Below are 21,010 nucleotides of genomic sequence, written 5' to 3' on the forward strand. Positions count from 1 at the left end.
CCTCAGGCCTCAAGCCGCGGGCTTAATTTTCACCATTTGCAAAGCACTTCCTGGACTGTAGTTAATGAATAATCGGAGGGGTGGGGGAAGGCCAAGGCCAGGCTCGGAGAGGTAGATGGAGACGGAAGGGACCGACTGCTCTTCCTGCCTCCCATCCACTGAGCTCACGCCCTCGCTGGCGGCATTCCTGGCCGGTTTGTAACCGAGAGCACAGAACGCCCGACGCAGCTCCCTCACACGTGGCTTGCAGCTCCCTGCTCTCCCGGGCCTGGCTCCTTCACACTCAGCCCTTTTTTCCTCCTTTCTGTCGCCAAAGACATCAACTCTTCCAATGGCAACAAAGGGCAGGAGGCTACACGCAGACATACCTGATGTCCCTGTGTACCACACTGGAAAGAAAACATTGCAAAGGAGCAAGGCTGCACGACTAGGTTGATCCCTCTGCAGTCCAAGAGAAAACGCGAGATAAAAATTGTATGTTGTTTATGTTGTTCTAATCCAAGCTGCAGCCAAATGGGGCAAGCCCAGCCCTCCTAAGCTCGGCCGCTCACTGCTGCCTTTTGCACTAAGGATAACGTGCTGGATTGCAATTTCAGCCACAAAACAAGGCAGCCACAGGCACTGGGGGCAGGAGTAAATTAGCACTGACCCTGCTGGAACAGGGGCCTCAAAGGCATTTACAACACTTGCTGAACAGCACGAGATCGTGCTGAGGGACACATCTCCTAGTATGCTTCAAACAGAAAGTCTGAAAATGCTTGTCCTTGTATACCTGTCTCTCTGATATAAGGTCCTAGGGCTTCACACTGAGGCTCTGCACAAACCTTTTTGCAGAACGTGGTACATATACTGGGCCTCCCAAAACAGCGTTGCGCGTGTCATGCAGAGAGCACTGCTGTACCTGCCTCTGCTGCAGGGAGCAGCACCGCCGAGCTCACGGCCATTCATAAAACACGGGCACTTTCAACACACGTTTTATTCACGAGCACACACACGAGAGGGCACGAAGCATCCCATTCCTTCCAGGACCGCGTCTCCCTCGTTCAAGTGCCCCATTCCCAGGGCTGACAGGACCTGCACTTCGGAAGGAGGGCACCAGCCGGAGCACCGGGAGAACTCCGCGGGCTCAGGAAGCAGCAACTCCACCAGTGCCGACCCCGTGCGGCGGCAGCGTCATGGGCGGCAGGAACATGGCCTTGAGCTTGCCGGACATGCTGGCGATCTCCGGGTCCTGCGACTCGTAGGACTTGATCAGCCGGGCGAACTTCAGGACGCCTGCAAGGAAAGGGGGTGGACGGGACGCCCCGCTGCCCCGGCGGGCCCGGAGCATCCCGCCCGGCGGGGGAACCACCCACCTTCGCCGTCGCTGCTGAACCCGTAGGCCTTGATCACGTCCTGCTGGATCTGGGTGGCCACGGGCAGGAGGAACTGCAGCATCTTGCCCATGTCGTTGCAGGCGTTGTCCCGAGCCTCCTCCATGCGCTGCGCGTTCTCGGGCGCCCCGAACGCTTTGATCACCTCCGCCAGCACCGCTGCGGGACGCGAGCACTCAGCCACCCGCCGGCCTCCCGCATCCAGCCACGCGACACGGGCACTCCGCCGCCGGCCCGCCCGGGAGACGGAACCTCCCGCACTCACCCTTCGCCTGCTCCGCGCTCAGCGCCGGCGGCACCGAGGGCTGCGCGGAGGCCGCCATGGGGCGCGGCGGGGCGGCCGCGGCTCCGGTCCCAGCCCGTGCAGCACCGGCCGCAGCCCGGCCCGCCCCGAGCGCGCCTGCGCCTCCCCGCCCCGTTCTGCCATTGCACCGGCCTGTGGGAGCGGCTTCCCGCGAGCGCGGGAAACCTGCTGGACAAATTCTAAAAGAGCTGGAATCACTGCCGGGACTGCGGCCCGGCCGAGGACCCCCTCCGGGCCGACCCACCCTAGGTGAGGGCGAGATCCGCTTTTCCCTCGAGCGGTCTCTTCCGTGGGCCCCCGGCCCGCTGCCGCCCACCCTCCCCTCTCCACGTCAACACCGGCGGCTCTGCCGCCGCCGAACGGAGCCGGCCGTGCCGCCCGGTCCGTATGCAAATTTCTCGCTTCTCATTGGCCCGCGGTGCGCACGCCCCGCCCCTCCCTGCCGTGGCACCGCTCCTGCCCAGCGGCTCCCCCGCGCCTTTCCCGAGGCGGTGCCCACTTCCAGTCTCTCCCGGTTTTCACCGGGAGTGCTTCTGCCCTTCCCATTCTAGCCCCACTGAAAAGAAACGAACACACCAGAGTCCCGTTTCTCAAACGGTTTTTTTGTCTTTTTTTTCTTTTTTTTCCTTTTTTAAGAGCTTCATATATATATTTATATATATAAATTATTAGAATGTGTGTCAGGGCTCGGGAGTGCGTGGGGAACATCGTTTGGGTGGTTGTTTTTTTTTTCTTTTCCATAGCTGGGTTGTTGGTTGTTTTCTCCTTTAATGGTTAAGTAAATATATATATATATATGGGGGACCAATCGAGAGATACAACTGTGAAATCAGAACACGCACGCGGGGGCAAGGGAGTCACAAGTTGCTACATAAAACTGCCACGTCTAATAGGATGTGCATGAGTTAAAGTACATCAATTAGGATGGGTGAGGGGAAAGGGGGAGCCACCATCTTACAGACAGTCCCAGGACGCAGTGTTACCGCTGGGCCACGCCAGCTCTCCCCACGGGGCTCAGAGGGGTCACGGTGCTGACGGCAGTCTCCAAAACAGTCTGCTGGTGCTTCGCACCTCATGGCCGTGCCCGTTCCCAGCAGCTGGGGAAAGCACAGCCACCGTCCTGCAAAACAGTCCTGCGGTGCTTTGCACCCCGATGGCTGGGACCGGACCCTCCGCAGGCAGGAGAGGCCGCTCAGGAAGGGACCTGGAACGCTTTGTTTGCATCTGAAGGGATGTTGGGAGAATGGGAAGCTGCTCTGGCTAATCTGAAAAAGTTCCACGTTGCTTTTCTGCATCACTAAGCAGTATCTTACACCTAAAAGGGGGTGGGGTGTTGAGGAGGGCATCTTGAAAAAAGGCTCTTTTGTGTTTGCAGTTATTTCTTGGCCGCACCTCCTCCCTGCAGAAGCAGAAAAGGCAGGAGCATCCTGTACATGAAGTCCTGCAATGCTCTGCACTTTTTATTTAATGCAACTGTTCCCCCAAAACAAAGGATGGAGCTCCTGCCACCCTGAATTCATGTCAGTCTTTGTCTTGCTGAGCTCTGTGCAATGCCGATTCTCTTCTCTTCAGAGCTCAGCTGAAATCACGTACCAATCGCTTCAGGTCCATTAGTGGTGTTTCAGTCCCTCCCCATTTTCTCTCCTCCACTTTTCCCAGGATGCCATCCCATACTTTCTGTCATCTTCTCTTGTACTCTACTGCATGGTGGGATCAGGATGTGTCACTTTGCAGCTTCCCCTCCCCCAGGATTTGGTTGATTGATTGCTTCTCTTGAGAGAAAGACATGATGATGTCACACTGACAGTAGAAGTCCATTTAAAGGGGTTTGTCACTTTCCTTCTTCAGGTGGCTAGGATAAAAAAGAGGAACAAGGTGATAGTGAAAGGGAAAAAGGCAATTTACACCATTCCCCTGCCTTTGCTCATCTGGACCCATACAACACTGCTGGCTTGGGAGGATTTGTAGATCCTTTAAGTAGGAGATACTATTGAAAAGGTACAACATTCCACCTCTCTCTTTCCCAGTGTGCCTCCCATGCACATGTGAATTCCTTATCTTGGCAAAACCATCAAACCCTTATAAATGCTTTGTATTTTGGCAGGGGTATCGGTCAGTCATAACCGCATTAACATGTGTGAAACACAATAAAGTTATCTCCCCCCTCAGAGGGGAGGGGCCGAGATCTCACAAGGGATTAGCCACTGAACAGCCACTTGCCAAGTATGAGCTTCCTGGTGGCCAGCCATAGCTGTGCCCCATGGCAAAGCATCCTGTTCCCGGCATGGGCTTGGGCACAGTCACCCGCTCCAGGGGCAATGCTTCCCTGTTCCCACTGCCTGTGCCAGCCCCACACCGGGGCTGGCCTGGAGGTGTTCTTGTGAGGAGAGAGCAGCTCCACGCACCTGTAGTAGTCCTCCTGCGTGGGGAGCGGCACGCCGTGCAGAGGGTGGTGGGCGTGGAGCCACTGCTGCTGCTCCAGAGCCAGGCGCTGCAGCTCAGCCGACTGCGCGTGCATGGCCTGCAGCTGGTGCGCCGCCGACATGGGCGCCGAGAGGGAGCCCGGCAGGTCCCTGTAGGGTGCGGCTGCAGCCAAAGGTGACACAGAGAAGAGCCGAGTTAATGCTCCATCCAAGGCCCCACAGCTCAGTCAAGACCCTGCTGCACCCCCATTCCCATCCCAGCCCATGTGCAGGACCCGCTCATCCTGACAGCATGGGCCTGTCCTACACCCTGTTTAACAGACCTCAGTTTGGTCCTGTGACACCTCAGGACACCCCCGTCCCTCGGAACTCTGCTGATGCTCTTTGGAGAGCAGCAGTCCCTGTGAAGTTCCTTACCGAAGAGCTGGTGGCGCAGCACTTCATTCTCATGTAGAGGGTGAGGCAGGAGAGGGTTGGGGATGGTTCCAGCTGGGTACGGTATCCGGGTGAGGTGTGATCCGGAGGCGAGGGGGTCGATTAGAGGGTGAACGGAGGCTGAGGCTGGGAAGAGAAGATACCACAAGATAATTGTTCCAGGCTTTGTAGCAGGTAACACAGAGACAGGCACAAGGCCTCACAAAACAGATATGGAGAGAGAGGGTCAGAGTGTGCTAGGGATGGGATGATTTCACAGCTAAACAACAGTGTCATCTCCTTCTGAGGGTTACTCTTTTTGCCTGCATCAAACTTCACGTGAACCGGTCTGGCAGAGCTCTGTCCCTAAACTCCTCACGAAGAAATACTGCTCCTGAGCAGTACAGCTCCTTAAAAGTTCAGCAGGGTTCTGCAAGGACCTGCTCTGCACCCCATGTCATGCCCATCTGCCATCCCGACAGCCATTCACGTGCATACTTGTACTGGGTGCTTTCTTTTCCAGGTCTTATCCAGGACAGATTCTCTTTCTAGTGGTTTGGACTCCCAACCAGACTAAGGTGCCCAGCCACGGATGGTAGAGAAAATGCACATTATTCACTAGCACCTCATGCCATCTCTGAGCAGTTGCAGCTGCTCAGAGCCAGTGTCTGTGACTGACACCAGACTGCACTGACTGCTCACAGCATCTGAGCAGGCACAACACTTTTTTCCTATTGCACTGTAGCTTGGGCTTTGCTTCCCTGAGATTTTCATCCCTAAACGTTTTACTTTGCTTTCCTCTAGGATGTGGAAATGGAAGGGACCACCATTCAATTCTGAAAAACAGCAGCCTCCAATTCCTTATGATTAGCCCACCTTCTTTCTCATCCCATCCCACCCCACTATCTGCAGCCACTGAGAACCAGCATTTCATTAGTCCCAAGGACACTGCCAAAACTGTTCAAGCAAGGCTCCCACTCCCTCTGCAGACTCCAGTCTAAGGAATACAGTTCACAGCAGCACCACCCAGGCAGTCAGTGGGACTCCAGCACTTGTACTGTGGCCTCACAGACCCAGAACAAAAGGACACAGTGCAAACAATTTTGCTGGCCACTGATCAACAGTGCCAGTGCCTTTGGTGGAATGCAACTGGGGGAAAGGAACAATGACCATGATGTTGGGCTCTTCTGGCTGAAGATCTATGGCCTCAAAGTTGAGTCCCGTCAGCTTTTAGGGATCCCCAGGGCCAGAGGGAGGGAGCACAAGGAAGGCACAGTAGGACAGAAATCAGAGCTTTGTGCAGGGCACCACCACCATGCAGCCCTTACCTGCATGTATGGCATCCTGCTGGTGGAGATGGAGGTGGGAGTGGATGTGGGAATGCTGATGATGATGAGGTGTCACATTGAGCATCTGCAGCCGGGCCAGAGGGTCATTGCTGAGAGCGGCCACCCGCTCAGCGTGCTGGCGTTCAGCCGCCAAGCGCTCGGCGTAGGACATGTCGGGACGAAGGGTCGGGCCAGCTGCCAGCGCCAGCCTCTCCCGCTCCAAGTGGCCCAGCCCTGGGTGGAAGGGAAAAGCGGGATGAAGGCCGGGGGCCGTCTGCAGACTCAGCCCGCCGTGGCGTGGGAACGGATCCATGGCAGCAGCTGGTACGGCATGGAGCTGCTCCAACTCGGCCGGTTTGACTTCAAAGCCAGGCTTGAGACGTTCACGCAGGTCCCGGTCCCTCAGGTCTCGTTCGCGGGCTTCCCGCTCCCGCAGCTCGCGCTCCCGCGTGGCTGGATCGCTGCTGTAGATGGCTGGCACATTGTAGCCCAGCAGGCCCGGGTCGACGGCGCCCAGGGGCACGTAGAAAGGGTGGTTGCGGTTGCTGGGGGACATGACGTGGGGCCGGGCGTACTCGCTAAGGGTGCGCAGAGCTGGTGTGTCAGGGCCCAGGTATGGGGGAACAGTCGCTACGGCACTGCCCTGCTCGAAGGAGGGGCGGTGGGGAACCGGCCCGAGGGACGAGCACTCGACCGGACGGCCCTCCTGGGCCATCTTCTGCAAAAGAGCAGAGAGACCGGCTTCAGGGTCCCAGCGGGGAGCGGCCGAGGGGGCCCTTGAGCATCCGTCCCGGCTGCGCTGCGGCAGTGGGACTCCCAGACCTACCACACTCCTCTCCAGCTCCCGTTCCTTCTCCCGCTCCCGCTCCTTCTCCCGCTCCCGTTCTCGTTCCCGCTCCTTTTCTTCACGGGCCTTCTGCTCAGCCTCTCGACGCACTTTCTCCACCAAGTCTGCTCTTTTCTTGGCCAGCTTGGAGCCATCAAGGGGCACAAAGTACAGGTCTGTGCGGGAGCAGGAGTTGAAGCCACGGTCCAGGTGTTTGTTGAATCTGGGGATGAGAGGTGAAGCCCATCAGTGCTGACAGGGCTGGTGAGCAGGGACGGGGACAGGGACAGCTACTGTGGGAAAGGCACCGTGGGAATATGAACAGCATCATGAAACAGGCAAAAGAGCGTAGCTACACCTCAGGCTTGGGGTGATTTCCTCTTCCCTGCCCCATACACCCTTCCCCATCCTTTGGAGAAAGCAGTCTTCCCTCACCTGGCTGACTGGCTGGCATGGCTCGGCACATCCACCACCTTAGGGGGTGGCGAGGGGCTGCGAGCAGGTGGCACGGGGCTCTCCGGGGGCTCGTACTCCTCTGACGGCTCCTGCTTGATCTGAGCAGCGCTGAGGGGGAGTGGGGGCGGCGGCGGGGCCGGGGCAGCCATGCTGCCTGGCATGGGTGGCGGGGCAGAGGGGGCGGGTGAGGGGGCTTTGTAGCCCCCCGCCACAGGGGAAGAGGCCACCCGGTAGCCAGGAGGGGTGGCTGCACGGAAAGGGGCAGCCGAGGAAGTGGGGGGCGAGCCCGGCTTGTAGGGGGCCGGGGGCTGGAAGGTGGGGACAGGGGAGGCCGCCCGCTTCCCATATGGGGCCACAGCTGACGGGGGTACCGGGGGCGAGGCGGTCTTGTAGGGGGCTGAAGAGGGGGAGGCCATGGTGGCAATGACGGTGGAGAGGGTGGTGGCAGCAGAGGTGACTGGAGGGCCAGCCCCATGAGCAGGGGAGGGGGGGTGGCGGCGGGGGGAAGGTGTAGGTGGCAGGACTCTGCCCCGGTGGGTGCGTGCACATGCTGGGGTAGCTTCCCTGGGAAGAGGCAGCAGAGGAGGATGAGGAAGAAGAAGAGGATGAGGACGAGGAGGAGGAAGAGGGGGCAGCGGCCGCAGTGGCGGAGGGAGCCTGGCTGTAGGCAGCCTGGCTGTGTGGAGGGTAGAGGCGCAGCCCATAGGTGGGATGGGAAGGGTGATGGCTGCTGGACTCCAGGCCGTGGGGGTAGCCCCCGGGGGGCTGGGGAGGAGCTGTGGCTGCTGGGGAGACGCCCCCGCTGCTCCCGTGACCGTGGTGGTGCTGCTGGGGAGGCTGCTGGTGATGGGGGGACTGGCCGGGGAAAGGGGCAGCGGGGTGGGAGCCAGCACTGCCCAGGGGGCGGCTGTAAGGGGGTGGCCCCTGGCTCCAGACGGGCTGCGAGGGCAGGGAGGGCTGGGTGTACTTGGGGGGCTGGCTGGAGACAGAGAGGCCGCTGGGCGGGGGGAAGGAGTGCCCGTAGGAAGCACTGTAGCTGGGCAGGGGCTGGCCCGGGGAGGGCTGGGGGTACTGGGCAGAGGAGCTGGAGGGCGGCAGTGGTGGTGGGGCGTAGGGGTAGCGGGAGGGGGCCAGGGCCGGTGCCTTGTCCTGCCCCATGCTGTGGGGCGAGGGCAGGTGGCCGCTCAGGGCCTGCCCCACCATCCCTGGGGAGCTGGAGGCGGCCACTGCGTTGTTGAGGGGGCGCAGGGCCGGCGGAGGAGGCAGGTTGGAGGAGACGTGGGGGAAGGAAGGGGCCGAGGCCGGGGGGGCAGCCGGGGGGTTGGCTGGGGGTGTCTTTTGAGGGGGCAGCCCTCCTCCCACTGAGGCCAGTGAGATTGGGGTGGTAGGTGGTGGATTGTGCTTGGCGCCGAGGGTCTGCTCACGAGCCCCTGGTGCCGGGAGCCCCCCCACTCCACTGGCAATTTTGGCCCCAACCTGGACCACATTGGCTGTAGGATAAAGGGGAGTGTGGGAGGAAGAGGAGGAGGAAGAGGAAGAGGATGAGGAGGAGGAAGGGGGAGCGGAAGGGGCAGCAACAGCAGAGGAGGAGGAAGAGGAGGAGGAGGAGGCAGGTGTCTGTGGGGCTTGAGCCTGGAAAATGCGTGAGGCCTGGCCCTCCAGCTGGGAATGGTAACTTCCTGCTGGGGGTCCCTGGGGGTGCGCCTCGCCCGGGAGCCCAAAGCTGGGCTCTGGTGGACGGGCCAGGCTGTCGGGAGGGGGAGCTACCGGCGGGCTCTCGGGGAAGAGTGGGGGGTGGTGGTAGGAGTGAGACGGCCCCTGGGACAGCACAGAAGAGGAGTCAGAGTCGTTCTCCACGCTCCCAGGGCTGTAGACACTGGGCGAGGTGCTCCTGTTATCCTGGTCAATGTCCCGTGGGTCGCTGCTCATCTCATCATTGAAGCTGTGACCATCAAGGCTGTCAACATCGGATGGGGATGGAGGACAGGGCAACTCCTGAAGCAGAAAGAGGAGAAAAGGGGCATTATGAGGCCTCCCAGACCACACGTGACACACTTCAAGTTCCCAGAGAACTTGTTTTCTGACCTTTCTCTGCCAACCCCAGCACCAGAAAACCTCACAGAGGAAAGGAGACATTGTCTGGCAAGGTACACATAACACGAGTCCTCCTGCCTCCTTTCCAGTGCTCTCAGGTCCTTCATGAGCATTCTGTGTTCAGGAAGGAGGTAACAATGGGTTACCTTGTGTAAAGAGGCAGTGAGGGAGGGCAGGGAACTGTTACACACGAGGCTGAGAGGGAACAGATACAACAGGGGTGATGGGCTGTTGGCCAGGACACGGTATCACCGGTGGCATGGAGCAGCACACACCACAGCAGTCCCAGCACAGGCCCCAGACCCAGAACTGCTCTTCTTGCCCCTGCAGAGTTCTCCCTGCTCAATGAGACCAGCTCCCACCCAGACCCCACTCACTGTTCCACTCCTTACTTCCAGGAGTTCCCCCTGTGCTTCCCAACCCCTGCTGCTTCAGACAGTGTGCACTGGTGATCATGGGTAAGGGTAACTAACAAGCACCACTCTCATCAAGGGAGGCTAAGCTGAAAAAATACCATTGTTGAGCTGAGCAGACTGTCCATGTGGAGAAATTACAGAATTGGAACCAAGGTGGTTGAATTATAAGGACCTCTTAACATGAGCAAGCATCCCCATGTTTGCAGGCCTTTAAGGCCAGTTCCCTGAACAGGCTAACAGGGAATGGAGAAGCACAAGAGCTGAGTCTTCCAACCACCCAACCACCAATCCAGCCCGGTGCTGCCAGTGTTTCGGAAACGGCTGCCACGGCTCTGTGTGTGCATGAGCAGGCGCTGAATGACTGTCACCTGGAACCCACCATGACTTAAGCACCTCCCTGTCACACTGTGCTGGGGTCAGAAGGGACTGACTCCGTCCCAACCTGTGGCTGCACACGGAGACAGGCTCTTGCTCTGCTGGAAAAGGCAGAGCATGTCCCCAGCTCCAACAGCATAGCAGCCCCCTGAACACAAGGCAAATGAGACAGACAGCCTCTATCTACTCAGTCATCACTCCTGGTGGCATTTTTGTAGATGCCATTTAGGCTGGAAGAGCTGGAGTGCAAAACCCAAGGTATCGGGGCTCCCAAGCAGCAGGAACCTAGAGCTGGGCAGGCACGAGCAGTGCAGACAAGGAACTGGAGACTCCTTTGCTCTGGAATGGGCACATGCCAGCAATCACAGCAGGGAGAGCTCACCTCAGTTTTGGCTTTTTTGGGAGCATTGGTGTCCTCCCCCTCACTCTCTGAGATCTCTTCTGTTCGGCCCTGCTTGCTGCTCTTGGGGGTGCAGGATTCCTCCAACCGGCCTTTCTGCAAGGAGACCAGGAGAACAGAGAGGTTCACAGACTGCAGCAGGTGAGACACAGCCACCATGGCACGTGTGTCGATGACACTAGAAGAGCAACATGGACCCAGGATATGGCAAAAATGAGCACTAAAAGGTTCTGGTAAGACTGGACACCAGTTCTCAGGAAAGGGCAAGATGGTGAGGATGAGAGCAAAAGGGATTCTGCCCATTTCAGAAAGCTAACCCAGCACAGGCTACTTAGTGGATCTCTTCTGGTCTGTGTCCCTGGACCCTCAAATGGATCCCACCCAATCTGGGCAGTCCTTGGCCACCCCACATTTGTGTTCTAGCTGATATTACCTTTGTCGCTTGTCGGGATTTCTCAGCCTTGCCATCACTGCTGGAGGTGCTGACACCACCAGGGGAAGCTCGACCCCGTGACCTGAGCTCCTCTCGAGGCCCCGGAGTCTCTTTCTTCCGTCCACTCCGCATTGACATCTAACAGAGGGATCACTGTGTCAGTCCTGCTTTGCATCTCTCACTGCTCCTGCTCTGTGCCCAGCCTCCCAAAGCCCCTGAACCCCTTGCACTCCACTGTGCCAAACTCATGCCCACTAGCTTTGTGAGGAGCCTCAGTCCCAACCCACACCTCCAGCCTGGCTCTCGTGTCCCACCCCCCTCTCCCACACCACATACTGAGTCCTTGTTCTGTCGTGTCTTCATTCTTTTGGGTGTGGGACCCCCATTCTCCTTGGCCCGGTTTGATGAAAACATAAATTTTTATGACTCTGCAACCCCAGTTGGCTGTTTCCGAGGAGACAGAGATGGGCAGTTCTTCTGGAAGGGGGGATTACACCAGCCACACAATAAGATCCTGCTGAATCCTGAAAGGCAAACAGATGAGGGAGGAGAAAGACTTGAGTGAACTACAGAACATCCTTTTGTGGTTTGCTATAAAAATATGACAAAATTATCATTGTTTCCTTATTTAGAGACTCAAGTATGTTTACCAAGAATGCAATAAACTCTCCCATCAGTGTGGGAAAAGATTTGCCCACTGCCATATCCGATTTCCAATTTCTAGGAGTGATATGTCCGTGATGCGAGGTACTCATTTTGGATGGCTTCAGACTGAAAGAGGGCAGATTTAAATTAGATATTAGGAATAAACTCATTACTCTGAGGGTGATGAAGCACTGGAACAGGTTGCCTCATGGATCCCCCAACCCTGGCAGTGTTCAAGGCCAGGCTGGATGGAGTTTTGAATAACCTGGTCTTGTGGAAGATGTCCCTGTCCATGGCAGGGGTGTTGGGAGTAGGTGATCTTTAAGGCTCCTCTTAATCCAAGCCATTCTGTGATTATCTAATTCTACGACTCAGGGCCAAATAACACTGCTTTGGAGGATGCAAGAAGGAATGGTTATCAGGATGTTATCTGTCTTCTGGAATAATTTTAGTATTTTCCTTTCCTCGGGAAAAAACTAACTGGAAAGTGTTTTAAAATGTTCCCAATTGAAATTTTTCTGACTTTGTTAGTTCATCTTCGCACTTGTCAGTGCAGAAAGTTACACCACCCTTACCTGGCCATGTGCTGCCATTTGCTAGCCCCGTGTCATTTGTCATTCAGCGAAGTGGCCTTTGCTGAAGGGCACTGTACAGCCCTGCCCTCTCCAGAGCACATCCACATGCACTCATGCACCACCACATAATGCAGAAAATGTGACAAGTCTTGCTTGGGCTGTTCCATGCCCAAGGTACACAAATAGGTGTGAGAAAACACATTTAGCTTTGCTTTTGCACAACACCATCACCAGCCTTGTTTAGCCTGGCGTGCCTGCCAGGGTCTCCTCCTCCTCAACACACAGGATGTTTCTCAGTGTACCAGACCGAGCCATAGCCAGGGATGCAGAGTACATCCTTACACTTTGCAGCAGCAGGAAGATTTCTGAGATCCCTCCGGAATAATTTACAGCTTTGTGTCACGTCCAAAAGCATTTTACTGTAGATATTTAACACCCTGTTGTATCACACAGTTCCTACTCTGGAGTATGAAAGTACCATGTTTGTGTGTTAGCCTGGGAACTGGAGGAAATTATTCAGGGATACTGCTCCTAAAGTTAGCTTGCTTGAATCCAGCAAGCTAAAGACTTTTTGCACTGCTCTGCACTGCGCACACATAATCAAAAATACTTTATCCTTCCCAAGCCTGTCATCTGAGTTGCTATACTCAGCCTCTGGAATGGACAATCTGAAAGACAAGGGAATGGGTCCTGTGGAAGAGGCACCGGCAGAAAAAAGTCACAACTACTGGGTTTTACTGTCTCATCTGGAAGCACATAGGAATTCTGTGAATAAGAAACCTATGGATTTGGGGCTCCTGAAGACCATCCCACACCTGGAAATATCAGCTTCCAGCTAAGCAGTGCAGGAGCAATCTGGATGACTTCCATTTCTCTGAGAAAGGAGCTGAAAGCAGGGTTCAGAGCAAAAGCACCCGACGGGAGAACTCTCAGACCTCCCGTGCAGCCCTGTTGCTGGACTGTGTGGCCCCAGAGTCACCGCCTTCCACTGTCTTCATCTGCCTGACCATGAAAAATTACACTGGCCTGTCTCTCCTGGGGCTCCACAGCTTCCCTGACCACTGCTTACAGAAACCCATCTGGAAGGTACTTAGAAAAATCAGGGGATTGTTTGTTTTAATTCCATTAATATTTTATTTGACCTTCATCACGAAAGCCCCAGGGGGACTCATCCAGCATTAATTCCCACACACATCAATTCATTAACTGAGACCTCTTCTTTAATAGGAAAATAGCTGATGGTGGTTTATAACTGACCTAATGGAGGCAGAGCCCACTCCCAATCCCCACCCGTTGACTTGTTTTACAGGCTCATATTTCTGTCACGCTCTGGCCTTTGGTTGCTAATTCAGCCAGTTACACTGATGCTATTCTAGATAAGCATCCAGAATCAACATTTCTTATGTGAAACAAAAGATTGTAATACCAAAGGTGATCCTAATTTAACTCAACTTTGACTCACGCTATGGTGGCAAACCTGCAAGCATTAGTTCAGCTCTGAAGGCCAGCAGCAGCAACAGCAAGCTACCAGTGTCACTGCTCCCTGCGTTCCACAGGGATACCACCCATGCCTCCCACACCAGAGAAGCCACAGTGATAATGCAGCACACAGGTCTCGCTTCAGCTTTCCAGCAACCCTGGAATGACAATTACCATCCTCTTCCCAGAGAAGTCAGTCAGGGAAATAACATGCAGCCAACCACAAACTGAAATTCCTTTTTGAAAGGGATACTCACTCCCTACTTATTCCAACCACTGAATATGCAGTAAGAAACAAAGCCAGAAACAAACAACGGTATTTCAAGAGACATAATCAATCACTGACTGAGGCAGAAGTTTCTGTCACTTAGACAGTGAAGACTTTACTAAAATATGTAAGAGAATTGATGCACACATTATTAGTATAGCGGTATAGCAACTGTTATGGCCAGAAGAGAGGATGACAAATCCGTCTTCTAATTTTAACATCTACGAAATAAAAGCTTTCAATGTGAGCCTTTACAATTTGCAAGTTACACCTAACCCTTCCCGTCAGTGAAGATCCCTGCAAATGCCTCTGAAGGGTTCTTAGCGCTCCATGGTTTTGGTTAGGAGGTGAGACGTGACAGGCCTGCTGTGGAAGGGTTAACCTCTCCCTGGCCCTGTGAAACCCTCTACAGGTTCAATTGAGTTATGAGGCATTGCGAATCGCTATTTTCTGTTTGCATTTCATACAACCCAGCTTGCCTTGGCTTATTGCCCAAACCCCTCCATATTCTCCTGTAAGCCCTGGTGAAGTCTCCTGCGAGCAACACATGCTCAACAAGCATCCCCCACGTGGCATTCAAAATGGATCCCGCTCCTCCTCCTCCTCCTCCTCAGCTCCAAGTAATTCTCCTTCCCAAAGCCTGGACTGTCCTGTACTGGCAGCCAGAACCTTATGAGGTTCAGCTCTTCTTTTGTTGAAGGACACATACAGGTTCTCTCCTTCCCAGGCTGTCATGTGGAACATTCTCCCAGGTAAACAACTGGAAACAAGTCCATCTCCAATGAGAAGCACTCAGCTTTTACCTCTTTGAAATCAGGCTGAATGCTTGTCCTTGGCTCAGGACAGCATTTACACATTAGGCTGTGTCTTTGAGGAAATAAACTCTCCTAGACAGTGACAGAAGCAGAGGAAATGGGAACCAAGTTTCTGGGGTGGTGTTTGACGGCTTGGCCAGAAGTGTAAATGACGAACGAATCACGTGCCCAAAGCAACTGCATGTGCTGGGGCTGCAGGCAGGGCTACACCCAGCATGTGTCCAGCACCCAGGAACCCATTTCCACTGAGACCAGGAAGACAGGGAGATGCTGCCAGAGTCACGGAGGGTTTTGACACTTCAGCAGATGCTCAATGGCAGAGAAAGCCCCAGGATCAGCAGCCCAAGTCCAGGGCTCCAGTCTGCTTGAGAAGGTCCAACGCCAGCTAAGGTCCAGCTAGCCCTCTCTGGGGCCAGTGCCAGCAGAAGGGAGAGATGAAGGCTCCTAACATCAGTGTCATTTAGGAAAAAGAGCTAACATTATCCCCTTTTTGGTTTATTTACTGTAGACAAAGCCAGCTTCCGCTAGATTCTAGTCCATGCAAGTTTGGAGCAAGGAGTCAGTGGAATGACTGCTTTAGCCTAAGTACAGATGTTCTGAAGTGCAAACCTCTTGTCTTCTTCATTTGGGAACTGTTTAAAGTACACAGTGACTACTCTTTATAAAGTAATTTTCTGAAATGTAGGAATCACATCCAAAACCCTACGTGAAATCCAAGATATTTGGTATACAAAGGCAGGGATTCAGAAGTCAGATGTGAGAATTAAACTGAGTCTGGTTCTCTGCAATTCAATAGCTCTCTGTTCCCATCCTGTTTTTTCTCTTCCCATTTCTACAAAGGCATGGACTAGCACTGGAGGGAGGAACCAGGGTGGCAAAATGAACACAGCTGCTTTCTAACACATTGCAGATGCTGAAAAGTGTCCTGAAAATAAGCTGGAATGTTAACTGATGGATCCCTCTTGATGGGTAAGGATCACTAAGAAGAAGAGCATATATATATATGACTGCCCAATGAATGATGGTCCCAAATATTTTTTAACCCCTGTCTCAATCTCCCTCATTTAGTAAAATGAAGGGAAAATTTCCAGAAATGTAATCAGTTTTAAAGATTGTGTAGGATCTTGAAAACATTAAGTTTTGTCCCAAATACTGCAATCAGACAACCTGAAGTACAGCATTTCCCAATGGCTAATTACCTGATTTCCTGCTTGAACCCTGGCATTTTACTATAGGGCATGATGGAGAAAGAGAGGGAAGGAAGGGGAAGGGCACCCTGTCCAGTGTTGGACTGCAATGAAAAAACAGGTCAGGGTTCGGGTTGCACGTCGCCGTCTTTTGATACATACCTGGAGTGTGACATTACTATAAAAGGCCAAACGACTGTGAGCAAAGGGATTAGGATGCCAAAATGGTTGAATACCAAGATGGCAAACATTTGTGGCTAATATTATCTTGGGTGTGAATACTGCCATGACCGGCTAATCGTCTGTATTCAGTAAATCTTGTTAAGAATAAATATACGAAAGTATACAAATGAAAGGTAGTTTTCCAACAAAGGCATTTTTCTGTCTCCTGCAAAGTAACTACAACACTGGGTGGATGCAGGGGCTGTGAACTCAGGCTGGGAAGTGAATTAGTCCAGGACCAGGACTCCTGCAGGTCACTCTCATGCAGGTCACTGCACACAGAGACCCCAGGATCAGAGCACACGCCTCCCAGTCCTCTGCAGACCCCTCCACAAGGCCTGGGACAGGCACATCCAACCACCAGCAGCCATTGGACATGGGCAGGAAGGGCTGAGACCTGCCCTGCCAGGGAGGTTTGGCAGCACAGTGTTATGTGGCAAACTCAGACAAAAGTACCTACAACACAAGTGCAAACTGTGACTACTGCTCAGGAGGTCAAAATAATATAAAAATAGTGACAGCTGTCAATTTCTGTTATTTTCCATAAAGACGCTGATTTCATACTGGCAGTGTACTGGAATTTCACTGGATTCTTCTGTCTTCAAAATAAGCAAAAAAAGAGAATCATCTTGAGGTAACAGCGTCAATCCTTCTTATATGTACTTGATGACAAATTCTTTTGTCAGGCTACCTATGTGCTCCTCTGCAGTAAAATAATAAATAAAAATTAAAATGCTCACGCTTCAGGAAAGGGTGCCAAATAAGAATACTAAAAATAAATGTGCAGAACACTGGCAGTCTTAGGAGATAAAGCTAGTTTACATTTTATTAAGCCTATATTAATGTTTTGTTTTCTTAATTTTGCACAACCATTAGGAGCAAGAATGTTATTTTGAGTATGAAAACTAATTCTGGAACCTCCATTCAAGTAAAAATGTATCTGAGAAAAAAAATTCTGGTTAACAGAGTGAAATAACAGAGCTAAAGCAAGGTAATAAATAATAAAAACATTCATGCATTTAACAATAGCTTAATTTACAGCATAGAAGAAGATATTAATTTTTGCAAAAGCAACCGAAAATAAAGTTTGATTCACTAAATGAAGGTTAGATGTACTAAAGAAGGTTATGTTAATCGTAAAACAATTCCTGAGGGCACAGTAAAATGACTGTTAAGTATGTAACAGATTTACTTAAAAATCCCAGAAGAATCATTCTGCCTCCCCAGAGGAGGGCTTCCAGATCTCTTGGAGATACAGGCTGGCAGAGCCCAGTGGTGGATGGGGAAAAAAAACCACACTGGGCTCTACCTTCTGCAAGTGGGATGGAGCCTACAGATGCATGATCCAGAGGACACATCACACTCCCCACACTCGCTATTTTATGAAGGGCAGCATCTTCTATACTTGCAACACCTGAGCACACCTTACCTGTGGAGCTGTTAGGGGCCAAGGGTCTGCTGTAATACCTCACACCCCTCTTTTGATACACAGACGTCCCTTTGCTAAGAATGCAAAGAAAATTCCTCAGAGACATCACAGGGTGGTTGCCCAGAGACTCAAAGAAGGATGCTAGCTGAAGGGACATCCGGACTCTGAGCTGACCAGTGCAACTTGCGAGTGATACCCTTTGGATATAAGAGGCAGATCCATGAAAATGGCACCTGAGCATCCAGCAGCCATCAAGAAACTAAACTGCGTGCTAGAATTTCCTGAGGAGAACATCATTATGCCCCCACACAAACGTATGGCTTTCCTGTATCTTGAAATGTGTGTGCAATTCTGCTTCTTCCATAGGAACTAGAAGGGGCAATGAAGAGGCATGACTGTATGGGCTAGACATCTCTGTCCAGAGAAAAGGTTATTAAAGTGAGGGTGTGACTGGGGACCATTAAGCCATATATGAAAATTAGAGGTTAGGTAGGAAATAATTTTTTTACTGTCTTCTCCAGTACAAATTTGATGGCCATCAAGCAACACTACAAAGAAACACGTTCAAAACCAACCAAAATGAAAGAGTAGTTCTTGAAACAGGTGGCTGCAGAATTTCCAGTTAAAGGACACCATGTGTGCTAGAAGGTTCTATGTGTTTGATGGGAGAAATGGAGAGTTTCATTCAAGAGAGAATCACTGGCACTTTCTGGATAGCTAGAAACCATATCTGGCTGTGGCAGGTCCTCCACTGAAAACAGCTGGAAGCTGTAGGACTATCAGAGGAAAATGGCACAGGATTGCATTTGATTGGACTGGATTGGATTAGATTAGATAAAATTAGAAAATGACATTATTAGATTAATGGTTGGACTCAATGATCCTGGAGGTCTCTTCCCACCTAAATGATTCTATGACTTTGCAGCCACTTACCAAAAGCACACCCTTTAGATTCTCTGTTTCCAGGGATTCATGACTGACAGCAAAGACAACACGAGAGCCACGTGTGCCAAGGGCAAGCATGTGAACAGGATGAAGATGGACAGACATATCCAGAGCAAAAGAAGCGAGCTAGGGCCAGGGAAACGGGCAGAGGAACAGTAGTACAGCAGATATGAGTTACTGGTAAGCTTCAAGTCACTCCTAGGCTTGGGATCCCACAGTTTCTTCTTTGTCTACTGGCCAAGGACTGGCCAAGTGGAATGATCCTACCCTCATCCCTCATCTCTCATCCCAGAAGTCTGAAAAGACTTCTAAAAAGGCTTTTCTTGAATGAGTGAAATCCACCAGTGCACAGAGAAAGGAATATTCTTCAGGAGCAGGAAAAGAGAGGTGATTTTCACCTGACTATACACAGGATTGGTAAGGCAATTATGGGAGAAGTGCACACCATTTTTACCAGTGTACTCCAAAAAGGATGTTCACAAATTGAGAAATGTGATGAACTCCTCTCCCTTATAACCTTAAGCTGAATTAATACAGCTTGCCTGAGAAAATGTTAAAAGAAGGCTTGAAGATGCCCTGTGAGCTCTACAAAGGAAGAAGATTTCTGACAGCTCTTTAACCTACACAACAAAGACCCCCATGTCCAATGGATCTAGCTAAAGCCAGATAAACCCAACACAGAATTAGTGCAAAATTTGAAAAGCAGGAGAAATCAATCACTTGAAAAACTTGCATAGGAATCTAGTGTATCACTGAAAATTTTAAAAGTTTTTTTTATTTTATTGTAAAATAAATGCTCTTACTATTTTCTGCAGAGACCAGACAGTTGATGAGAATAGGTTTTTCAATATTAAACTCATTAGTAGTCATAGAATTTGGCCAAAAGGTGATGGGGTCTACCTAGCTCTGGGTGAAAATGGACTTTGAAAGCAATGGTCTAGCAATGTATGAGAAAAGCCTGATGGATAACCATGACTGGATAAACCATTCTTCATGGAGGGTGGGCCCTCTTTATGTGTCTGGCAAACTCTGAATAACTCTGAGGTAAATCACTTCATCAGTTGCACTGCCTAAAAGAAAAAAAACAGCAGTATATCCAAAATACTGTGCTATAGATACACTTTATATCCAATACACTCTGCTATATATATCAATATAAAATGTAATAACTATATAACATAATATTTTATACAAGATATATTATATTATACAAACTACCATATATATTGTGATATACACACACATAAATATATATATATATATATACACACATCTAGTAAATCCAATTCACTGTCCAAACAGAAGAAGGCTGCTCAAATGCAACCTTCACTTAAGTGATCTATAGCGCAGAGAGACCTTGGGGAAGAAACAGGCTATCACCAAGTGCATTGTACAGTAGGGAAATACAAGACTAAAATTTTCCAGCTAAACTCTCTGTGATGAAGAATGTCACCAGGGCAAGAGACATGAAGTAAGATTGAGAGCAGCCAGCTCCCCTTCTTCAGCAAAGCCCAGACAGACCATCATTGGCTGAAATTGCCTGGAGAAGATATTGCAGTTAGCCTTTGGTTTGTAGGTGAAAATACTGCCACAACAATCAATCAAACATTGATATTTTTACAGGAGGAGGCAACAACAAATCAGTGTTTGCTGCCACAACACACACAGAAAACAGATGATCAGAAACTTCTGCAGGAGGATTATCAGAGCTGGAAGCTAGGCACTGCTTCTGAAGGGATCGCTTCCTCCCAAAGTTGACTTCTGTTAAACTTAAAACATGGCCAAATCCTTATCCCCAAACATTCAAAGCCCAAGCAGCCAACCAGACTGGCAGGGAGGCGAAGCTCAAGCCACTTGAACTGGAAACATCCCCTTCTGTTTCATCATTCTCCATACACACCTCACTGACAACATGGGCTGTGGGCCCACGACCACCCAACACGTGACTGGAAGGGCAGAAAGATTCTCCAGTGCTCATCTAACGTGACAAAGAGCAGTGCCACATGCACCTGGCCAGCCTGGCAACACATGCCTTGGGCACTGCTGAGCCTCAGTAGGTGAGGGAAGGCACTGAGAGGGAGCAGCTCATGCTCATGTTAAACCATCTGCTGTGACCAGACTCCAGCAGGGATCACAAGCATTAGTGATCTACCTAGGTGATCTATCATTAGTGACCTACCCTAGGTGTGCTCACTTGGTTGAGCGCATGACTTTTTCAGAGATGCCCTCACTTTTGAACAGTCAGAACTTGTGTTGCCTTCTCCTTCAGCCTTTAAGAAGTTTGTAAAGCACTGCTATTTTGTACTTCACTAGCCATAGTCTTCAAGAAGTATAGATGGAAGAGATAAAGTGATAAACACAAGAAATATATGTCATACTTCTAAAGCATCTCCTAATGGAGGAAGAATGAGACCAGAAAATCCAATGAAGGCAACAAAATAGTTTATTTGTCCCAAAGAGACTGGGAGAAAGGAATGAACTGGGGAAGATAAAGTCTGACAGAAGAGAAAAGCAGGTTCTCAGAAGAAAAAGCATTATACAAGGAGGAATAATATAAGATGGACAAACATTCAAGTAGGTATTTAAGGAGGGGCACAGGTGAA

General features: G+C 51.6%; 3 protein-coding genes and 1 non-coding gene across 4 annotated transcripts in view; all 4 read right to left on the reverse strand.

Annotated features, from left to right (window-relative positions):
* Positions 1 to 21,010, reverse strand: part of C1S (complement C1s) — a 95,178-nt gene that overhangs the window by 57,507 nt on the left and 16,661 nt on the right. The gene's annotated exons all lie outside the window — the stretch shown is intronic.
* On the reverse strand, positions 957 to 1,799 carry C2H12orf57 (chromosome 2 C12orf57 homolog). The gene is made up of 3 exons (XM_068182949.1): positions 1,639 to 1,799; positions 1,356 to 1,532; positions 957 to 1,275 (listed from the first exon to the last, which is right to left on the reverse strand). Exons 1-3 carry the CDS (start codon positions 1,694 to 1,696, stop codon positions 1,127 to 1,129), a joined length of 384 nt encoding a protein of 127 aa, XP_068039050.1. The 5' UTR covers positions 1,697 to 1,799; the 3' UTR covers positions 957 to 1,126.
* Positions 1,817 to 1,877, reverse strand: LOC137469812 (U7 small nuclear RNA). The gene has a single exon (XR_010996691.1). It is a non-coding gene; the product is annotated as a U7 small nuclear RNA (small nuclear RNA).
* On the reverse strand, positions 2,397 to 11,220 carry ATN1 (atrophin 1). Its single transcript, XM_068182787.1, is given in 10 exon segments — positions 2,397 to 3,529; positions 4,083 to 4,263; positions 4,518 to 4,661; positions 5,843 to 6,560; positions 6,669 to 6,891; positions 7,104 to 7,615; positions 7,617 to 9,119; positions 10,392 to 10,505; positions 10,843 to 10,980; positions 11,179 to 11,220. Coding segments are annotated over 10 exon segments (3,594 nt in total). The 5' UTR covers positions 11,206 to 11,220; the 3' UTR covers positions 2,397 to 3,495.

Source organism: Anomalospiza imberbis, chromosome 2 (assembly GCF_031753505.1).
Source record: "Anomalospiza imberbis isolate Cuckoo-Finch-1a 21T00152 chromosome 2, ASM3175350v1, whole genome shotgun sequence".
NCBI classification, from domain to species: domain Eukaryota; kingdom Metazoa; phylum Chordata; class Aves; order Passeriformes; family Viduidae; genus Anomalospiza; species Anomalospiza imberbis.